The sequence below is a fragment of the Tachypleus tridentatus genome, chromosome 8 (assembly GCF_004210375.1).
Source record: "Tachypleus tridentatus isolate NWPU-2018 chromosome 8, ASM421037v1, whole genome shotgun sequence".
In the NCBI taxonomy this organism is placed as follows: domain Eukaryota; kingdom Metazoa; phylum Arthropoda; class Merostomata; order Xiphosura; family Limulidae; genus Tachypleus; species Tachypleus tridentatus.
This window is the reverse complement of record NC_134832.1, coordinates 109,315,318-109,325,590: the sequence shown is the minus strand read 5'-3', so window position 1 is coordinate 109,325,590 and position 10,273 is coordinate 109,315,318. Positions and strand designations below refer to the sequence as shown.

Genomic DNA, 10,273 nt, shown 5'->3' with positions numbered 1-10,273 from the left:
CAAGTGGTAGGTAAAATTCATTCAAAATCTTTTATTTAAAAAAAAAACCTTTCTTAAGATTTATTTTTGTAGAAATGAAATTTTTTAATATCGTAGAAATACGAATATTGTAAAGTTAATAACAAAAAAGACGTAAGAACCATTTTATCTTGTGATATATTTAATGCAAATCTGCAGAATTTGTTACAGAAAAATTAATTTCTGTAAATGCAGAGATTGTAGTTACAAACATTTGAAATGATTTTCTTTGACATCCTAATAATCCCCAATTTTAACAGGAAATTTTTTTTATAATTTTTTATTTTTTGAAAAACAAATAATTTCATTTACTCTATGTTCTGTTTTGGATTAAATCAAAAATGCTACACTATAAATATCAGAAACAACTGTGTAAATTTAGGAGAGAAATACAGTATACCATTAGATTATAAAGCTACTTTCATATTCCACTGTGTTAAATCTTTTGTTTTTGAATGTCGTGCAAAGCTACTCAAGGGCTGTCTGTGCTAGCCATCCCTAATTTAGAGTGTAAGACTAGAGGGAAGGCAACTAGCCATCACCACCCACTGCCAACTCTTGGGCTAGACTTTTACCAACAAATAGTGGGATTGACCATCACATAATGCCCCCACAGCTGAAAGTGTGAGCATGTTTGATGCAACAGGGATTCGAACCCCCAACCCTCTGATTATTAGTTGAATGCCTTAACCCACTTGGCCAAACAACATAGCAGAGCATGGTTTCAATCCTCGGGTGTAAACTGCTTCTCAATGCTATAACAGTTCATGTAATACTACCTAAAAACTATATGCCATAAAAACTAATTATATTTTACTCCTCAATTATGTCAGGGTTAATATTTGTAATGTTTACATGTATCACCTAACTATTTCATATGCATAAGTTAGCATATTCCTGTTGCTTTGCAGTTAATACCAAAGGTTAACCTGTAGCACAATTAACTAAATATTACAGAATTTGAATAGTTGTAACTGATTTTTCAATGTCTTTGTTGTTTTAAGTCTACAAGGATACCACACATAATAAAATATACTGGATTATTCCAATTTTGAAATACTTTGGTTATGGCTATATACTCATAAATATGCAGTCATGATATTTCAAAACCTACTTCTTAAAACCAATTGTTTATTTTTTTTATTATTTCCATTCAATATTTTATGAACTAGTTTCAAAGTTTACAAAAGCTATCATGAACAATGCAGGTAGTGAGTGAACTTTTATTTCTTGACTCTTACATGCTTAAACACCACAGTACACAGTAAAAAAAAATTATTATTATTTTATTTTGGACATGAGGTTGACTTAACCATACAAAATATATCTCTGACAAACAGTTTTTGGTTCCACCACTTAATCAAATAAACCTGAAAAAGAGAAAATAAGATGTTTAAAGGATGTCTTCAATGAATCTCTTTTACACAAAAAAACAAGACAAACAACCACTTATTTAAGTTAGCCAAAAAATAATGTTTGAAATTTTCTCATCTAAAGATTGGTATTACCTGAGTAATTTACACAAAATTTCTGTTTAAATTATAAAATGTGATTCTCAAACTATATAACACATTAAACAGTTAGATGTTATGATAATATTATACCAAGACCATTGTATCACCATTTCTTTTAGTGCAAAGCTACAAAATAAAGATATTTGTGCATTCTGCAAGAATCATCCCTTGCATTTTAACATTACAAGCTGTGTAATTTTCCACTGAGCCAATAAGTGACACATTTGATGAAAGCAAAGGTCTTAGTTTAAAAATTAAATAACCAGTTATATAATTTTAGAAAAATGAACAAAGAATTGGGTTCTTAAATTTTGTTTTGTTTTTTACATTTGTGAGAAGGACATATAGCAAACATTATCAATTGACTAAGGAAGCTCACCAAAACCCATATCATCATCTTCTTCTGATTCTTCAGGTTCTTCTTCCTTCTTAGGTTCTGTTTCAAAGCAATGAACATGTTGATAATTAGAATATCTTAATTTAAATTTAAGTCAAACTACATAAGATACTTCAAGTAACTGAGCTTGCTATACAAGTAACAGTGGTATATCATTACCAAGAAAAATTCAGATGCTTACACTAGATGTAGTCTCCAACTGCCAACACATATAAATATATAAATATATATTTTATATACATTTTAAACATATGCAGCATATTTTGTTTCATGTTGATATGTTTTGTTTGTAGCTTAAAAATTTATGGTTCTTATATATATAAAAATAAATAAAATGTAAATTAATATTTGACAAATTTAGAAATTCTTCCACATACAGTATTTAGGAATAAAAATAATTTAATTCTAAATTTACAAGTTTCCTTTCATTTTTTTCCCTTTCTATACAAATTATCAAACTTTTGAAAATGTAAGTATTGTAATAAATTTTTTATAGATTAATTATATTTATTCTAGATGTTCAAAACAACCACACAACAAAAATACATGCTCTACATCCATAAACTGACTAATGTTTGGATAATGCCTAATGTGCATGAACATATATCAGAACTAAGACTTGGTTAGAAGTTTGAATGTCTCGTAAACATAGCTGGTTCTAGAAAATGTTGGGACTTGTACTTGAATGATTTTTCACATCAGCATAGAAGCCTGAATACCAACCTTCTTTCGCTGCTTCAGCTGGTGCTACACTTGAAGCTGTAGCAGCTCCACCAGGAGAGGCACCAACACTGGATCCCACATTGGCAATAAGCTGTTTTAGATCTAAACCTTCTAAAGCTTTAGAGAAGAGACCTGCAAAAAGAAAGGCACAAATAAATTATGGTTTTAAAGTTTATAAACTGATGATGAAAAACATGATTCAACCAGTAGAAAGAAAACTGACAATTATTTATAACTAGTTTAAAAGCCCATCTAGAATAATGGGAACCACTGAAAAACAAAACTACTCCATATAACACTAGCAATATTTAAATTCCTTTAACAGGAACATACTACATAGACATCTTTGGATAAAATATTAAGATGTATGATGGCCATGTGATTGCACACACAAGTTCATCTTATGAGGAAAAGTCATCGTCTGCCTTACAGATAACTATCTTCATCCTGTTTTAACAACGGCTTTTTGTAATAATTCCCAAGCGCAGATTTGCATTAAAATTTTACTCATTTATCAAAGGTGTTAATAGCATGCAAATACACTTCTGTCTTTAATTACTGGTCTCTTTCCAAGCTTCACACATCCTAATGATGTGGTGTCACACACACGTCATACATAATCTGGTCTTTGGAGCTCCCTTTTGACAATTTTATATTGCAGAAAAAGTGCTACTTAAGCTACTTTAACAAACTAAATTCAATTAAAATGGGAACAGGCAATCAAAAGACAAAGTATTATAAGAGAAAAAGTGGAATTGAACTTGTGTAACTCGTAAAATTCTGAGAAAGCTAGCATAACAGACTGACCAAACACTAAGCTTTTTCACATATTAATTCAAATACTTAAGCAATTTGAACAAATAATGGGACATAATTTCACATGTAATGACATGTTTGGGTTATCAAATTTTGCTTTTTCTTTGGTGGTTTTGCTAATGATGATTTAAGCAGTATTCCACATCATGAACAGTTGATAAATGGAAATATTAAACAAGATGACTGCATTAAATCTGAGCTAGTTAGGAAAAACAGAAGTTTAAAAATTATAAGTCTCACAGGCCAGATACTATCATATTTCCCTAAGGGTTTTGAAGGAGGCTAAATATTGGATATTTGAACCCCTTATGCAGAAGAGTGTAACGGTGTAATTTGGCATTATCTGAATTTTCAGAAAGCACTTAACAAGGTGACACAAAAGGCTTGTAAAAAAAAAAAAAAATGTCTTTATACGTGCTGAGAATAAATTAACAAATTGGGTAGAAGAATGGCTGGATGGAAGAAAGAATTGATACAAAGTTCAGTCACACTGGATTATCTCTTTCTGCACAGGTTCTGTCTCTTGAACCAACTTCAACCATTTTATTCTTGATAGGTTTCATGCTATAACTTCAAATTAGTAAATGCTATGTTCACAACATTTGTCATATTATTCATAAACATTACACAACTTTCATATGCATCATATCAAATTTTTCAAGTCTTAAGTTTTGTTAAGTAATGTTTCTCTCATGCTTTTTTTGTGTTACATGTAGTCATTCTAGCATGAAAGAAAAAAATTTCCTAATTCTTTTAATGATGCTTATAAGGTCAGTTAACTGACAGACCTCACATAGTTAGGGTATTGAAAATAAGTCTCACTGAAAACAAATGTTTAAATGTATTTAGGAGGTTTTAGGAATTATGCAAATATCTGAATTTTTGGGATGAAGTTTTTTAATCATATTTTTACAAAAATATTTCATTAAAAATCTGATTTTTTGTGTACAAAGAACTTGTACTTTTAACTAAAAGTCTGCCAAATTTTGTGAAGGTACACATTGCATCAAAATTTAGAGTGTGCAAATGTGTACATAAACTCGTGTATATTATATCAAACCCATTACAATAGGGTTAATGTCACAAGTGGGGTATATCAGGGATCAGTCTAGAATCCTTGCTTTTTTTATTTACATCAGTGAAACAGATAAAAGAGTAGTCAATAAACTACTTACATTTGCAGATTAATAGTTGTGAAGAGATTTCTGCTCCTTTACAAAAGCAGTTAGATCATTTAGTGAGTTGATTAAATAAATGGCACATGTAATCTACAATGTTTCAGTTACAAGTCATTTCACTAAACCTTTTCTATGTGAAAATTTACTGTACATATGATTTAAAGGTTTGCTTGTACTTCCAGTTTTCACCAGTAACTTTTCAACTGTCAACCACTGCTTTAAATACAAAATTTTATTTGCTAATAGAAACCTTCACCTTTCTTGCCAGTTACATAATAAACATCAAGATTACATACACCTCACTGTTTTCAAATTCATGCACTACAGTGTTGAAATATACAGTAAACTTTATAATTCCATACAGTTTACAGAACATCTACACAAATATTTTATAATCTCTTCAACAATTTCTTACAATTTTTTTTAAACAGTTCAGTCATACTTTTCTAACATTTGTTCAGGAACCTTTTTTGTACTATTAACTAAAACAATCTCAATCTGTGTAGCTAGTACATATACATCTATTGAAAATTATTACTCTTTAGACTTCTTCAAACTAAAACCAAGACAATTTACAAGCAATATGTAAACTTTGTTCAATATTAATAAATAATTTATGCAATTAATAATTAAACAGGTACTCACGAACAGAAGACTTGGAGAAAAATTACTAACCATATAATAACCTTTATGAAATACACTTATTGTTCTTACTGAAACATGTACACTGGATGGCCATTTTATTCAAACTTACACCAAATAATTGGTCAGAACAAGTTTTGCTCGAACAGCTAAAATAAGATGTGGCATAAAATACACAAGGTGCTGGAAGGCATCCCGATGGATTTTTCCCCATTCAGTAATTAATACAATACACAATTCATGAAGCCAAAAGATCATGTTGCTGAATATATTTTTAAAGTTCATCTCTTCATTATGGTGTATATGAAGCAACACAAGATCTATACAGTCATGAATGATACCAAGCTAAGTTGTTGCACCCATTATGCTTTATAGAGACCTGACACATCATATGGTGAACACAAGTTGCAACTAAAACCCTGTTGAAACCCATATCTGAAAGGGTACATAGGTCCTAATAAAATGAGTAATCATTGTAAAGTTTATCTTTCCAACTTATAACAACATGGAAGCAAAATACCTTACATTTTGTACTTCATACATACAAGTAACATAAAGTAAATTTTATGTTAATTATTTTCCAGGAATGTAAACTCATCATGATCAATATTCCAAGACTTATTTCACGTAATTATTTTATGTCAAAAAGTAGACAACTACACCAAAATAAACATGGAATACACTATACATACCTGGCCAGTATGGCTCCACAGATACATTTGCAGCTTTCAAGATTGTGTTGATTTTTTCAGCCTACAAAAGAAATGCATCTTAATATGAAAGAATATTTGGTACCAAGAGCTAGTACATAATATATATATGAAACCAAACACCTTAGGAGAAGAACAGTTTTGAAGAATATTACTGGTACAATGTTGTTACTAGATTTATGATATTGAAGTCGTGATAAATTGCGGTTTTCAAACTTAAAGCTACAAAATGGGAATTGAAGTTTACTAAAATTTAAAAGTGTGAAAAACCAGATTTATACATGGTTTTGTGGTTCACTAAAAATTACACTTCCAAATATAAAAGCTGAAATAAATATACAAAATAATTACATAGTTGGATCATTCAAAGAAAAGCAAACAACCAATCATTTTAACAGTATTACAAGAAATTATATACACACTGTAAAAAAACTACACTGCCAAACATAACACCAACATTATTTATAAAATAAAAAGCAACAACTGCTATGACTTTATGTCAGAGAAACAAGCAGTAAAACAGAAACTAGATTTAAAGAACACAAGACACCTTCACGTTTTTGAACACTACAAATAAGCACAACATAACTGCAGAAAACACTAATTACATATGGAAGCAAATATAAACAAAATCAAAGCTCTAATCATACAAGAACTCAAACCAAAATTGAACCGATACAAAGGAACATCTTTATATCCATATTAACCTAATATCTAACTGCAGTGACCCCCACAATCCTGTACCTATTTACACTCTTGTCCCTAAAATATACCCGGCAACGGTCAGTTGCAAACTCTCCTTCTTAACCTGAAGATGGCCTAAAATGGTTGAAACATTGTTCTGTACTTTATTTTAATTAGTTTCAATACTTATACTAGCTATCTGTAAAATACATTTTTACTTCAAGTGGGTTTTTTCATCATCACAAACTTAAGACATTTAAAATTGTTAATCCAATATATTGAATTTTTAGACCTTTTTTTATACTCATTTATATAGAAATTTACATTTTTACATTTCTGCAGTTTTTTTTTACTCATTTAAGCACTTAGTTCAATAAGACATAACATACACAACTAACAGTAACTTTCGTCTGTAAAACAAAATTTAATGAAATGTAGTGCACAATGATCAAATTACGCTTTTCACAAACTAGAAATAAATAAATTAGGATTGTAATTGTGGCAGAAACTGTTCAAACATTTTCTTCAGCAACACATTGTGAAGCTAACCTTTTCTTCCTGATGGTCTCCACTGAACTGAAAGCAAGATGTGTAGCATCTCTAATTTTCTTACTTTATCACTATTTCCAGTTTCTCCAATTGCATTTTAAAATACTAAAAAAAAAAAAAATACTTTCCCAAAAATCCTAATTTATGATTTCATAACTGCATTCCTTATGACATATTTTGTTAAAGAATTTCAATCAATTTTATTAATGGCTGTAGTACTTTCATACTCTCTGTATAGTTTTGGTTAAAATGCAGTTATTATACAAGGAAATTATGATTAAATAAATATATTCATACAATGTAGAGAATACTGATAGACCTTCAGTACTTTCAAGCCACCTCCAAGAAAAAAAAGGACTTTATTTAGAATTCTAAAACAAAATTTATGAAATTTTTAAGTCCACTAGCAAGTGTGAAGAAGCTACTTTAACTGACATAGTTAAACTCATTGCTGTCAGAACAACTGACTGCAATGGGTGCATAAAGCACTACAAAGTGCTCAAGTTTGCTAAGTAACCACTGTTTTTTATTCTTTATTGGATGCTACTATTCCTTGTTATTTTATACCACTATTGACGTAATCATTTTCTAACAATTATCATTTTTATTAGAAGTGAAAGGTGGGACATTTGATTCACTTTATTTGGCATGGCAAAATAAAAAATAATTTATATACATAATATAAACAAGAAAAAAGTATATCTATATAAAACAAACAAACATTGCACTCTTAAAGCATTTTTTTTCTGTTCACATTCCTATACTAAAGATATTTCTTCTGATGATAGTCTAAGACAAAGGGCTCTTTACTCCAAATACTTTTAACAGTTAAAATGTTAGGTTAAATTTATGAAATTTTACAATAAAAAAACCCCAGAACAAAAAAGTTTGCAATTTTCATGAATATATTATGAATAACAATTATCATTTTCCCAGTGTTCCTCAATTATTCCATTGTTCAGGATAGTTAGAAGCAGATACTTTGGAAAGTTTTATACTAACAGTCAGTGATTAAAATGTTTTCCAGATAAGTGCTTCACCCACAGGTTAATAAGATTAATATCAGAATGAATGAATACTATCCATTACATAAATTCTAAGGGAAAATCATAATTAGTTATTATTTATTCTAATTGTAGTTCATGCTTTTTTAAAATTCTGCCTAAAACTACACAAGGGTTTTTTGCAGTAGTCATCACCACCCACCATTAACTATTTGGGCAACTCTTTTACCAATAAACAGTGAGATTGACCATAACATTATAATGTCCTTATAGCTGAAAGGACAAACATAATTGATGTAACAGGGATTTGAACCCATGATCCTCAGATAAGTTCTCTAACCACTAGGCCTAGTAGTAGTCTGATGTATAATTAATATATTACAAATAATTTTGCATTTTAATTTAGTACCTTTTTCACACTGGGTGAATGAACTGTTGTGAAAAAAAAAACAAGGAGTGAATGATATTAGAAATGGTTGAGAAGCACTGATCTAGATAACCATTTTTATATTTGAACAATTTTGGAAATTTTTCTTTTGTTTGCCATTTGATATCAAATTTTTGGAATACTTAATCTAGAACTTCTAGAAGAACATTATGTAAAACATTTTGTGTGCCATGTTTCACTTGAAAAAATATTTTCAATATAGTTTCCTTTTTTTTTTAATAATTAAACATTACAACAAAGTTTTTTCATTTACCTTTGTACTAATATGCCCTTTATTTCAAAGGGACTACTACTGGCATCAGGCCTTTTAGAGTTTGGGACAATAATCTTTCTTTCAATCATTTTATGGATAAAGCCCAATTTCTTATAAGAAATTCCCTCACAAAATTGAAATTTATTTTTAATTGGTTTCTTTCTCAGACTGACTATTCAGTACATTCAAAGACTGATGAATTGATCAATATTGATATCAACATGAAATTTTAGGAATTGCAAAAAATTAATAATTTATCTACATTATTGAAAAGTATTTTGATATGTAAATGTTTTCAAACTACTTATGAAATAAAGGGCATGGAAAATACTTCAGCAGACATCTGACTATTAGTATTGACATTATATGTAGATTGCACATAGTTGTGCACTTGCAGAGAAACCGTTGCATTATCGAACTACAAAATTCAGGTGATTTGTTAGGTAGATATAGTGCTACTATAAATACAAATTTAATAATAATAATAAATTAATTTCTGTATACCACAGTAGTATTATTCAGTCTAAAGCCTGGTACTGCTAGTAGCTCTAGTAATAGGACTTAGTGCTACCACTACTGTTCTACACGTTTTTAAAATAATAGTACCATTATTAAAATACTACATTATTCTTTAATATTATTTAAAAAACAACTGATATTTAAAGAAAACTTTAACAGAGAACATAAATATTATTGATTTTGTTCTGATCTAAATACAAGCTCGTGATATTGCTAAACTCACCACGTGTCAGTTATTCTTAAAACAAGAAATCAGTGATGGCTGTCTAAATACACAGAATAATGACAACTCAACTTACAGTGATCGCAATTTCGTCATCTTGAAGAATCAGAGCGCTATAAACGCAAGCAAGTTCGTCATTAGATGCCATATTTTATGTTAACGTTATTTAAATCGATGGATGTATTCAGAAATAGTGTAAGTCGTCGGATAGACCTTAGCCCACAAGGAGAACCAAACACTTAACAACCAAACGTTCTTACGAAGAGAGAGGGCGCTCACTTCGATAGCAGATTGTGTGAAAGTTATACCACTCGCCCCCTCTCAGTTTCTTGTCATTTCCTGATTTGTATATTACTGTTATTTGAAACCGTGGGTAGTGTATGACAAATTTACCCTGTAAAAATTCGAAATTACTATCAGAATTTTACCAGAATGCTTGAAAATTTCCAGAATAATTTGCTGATTAAGACAGAATTTGGATTAAATGTTCACAAAAGTATATTATTTGCATCACCGATGAGCAAAATCATACGATCACAAGTTATCCGGTTTGCAATCTCGCTTTGAGTCCAAAATAGCTAAACTGTCATTATTT

General features: G+C 29.7%; 1 protein-coding gene across 1 annotated transcript; it reads right to left on the bottom strand.

The window, feature by feature from the left end:
• Positions 1 to 1,288: 1,288 nt before the first annotated feature.
• Positions 1,289 to 9,974, bottom strand: LOC143223194 (large ribosomal subunit protein P1-like). Its single transcript, XM_076450792.1, has 5 exons — positions 9,755 to 9,974; positions 5,981 to 6,041; positions 2,653 to 2,784; positions 1,912 to 1,968; positions 1,289 to 1,388 (listed from the first exon to the last, which is right to left on the bottom strand). Exons 1-5 carry the CDS (start codon positions 9,824 to 9,826, stop codon positions 1,375 to 1,377), a joined length of 336 nt encoding a protein of 111 aa, XP_076306907.1. The 5' UTR covers positions 9,827 to 9,974; the 3' UTR covers positions 1,289 to 1,374.
• Between the last annotated feature and the right edge of the window lie 299 nt (positions 9,975 to 10,273).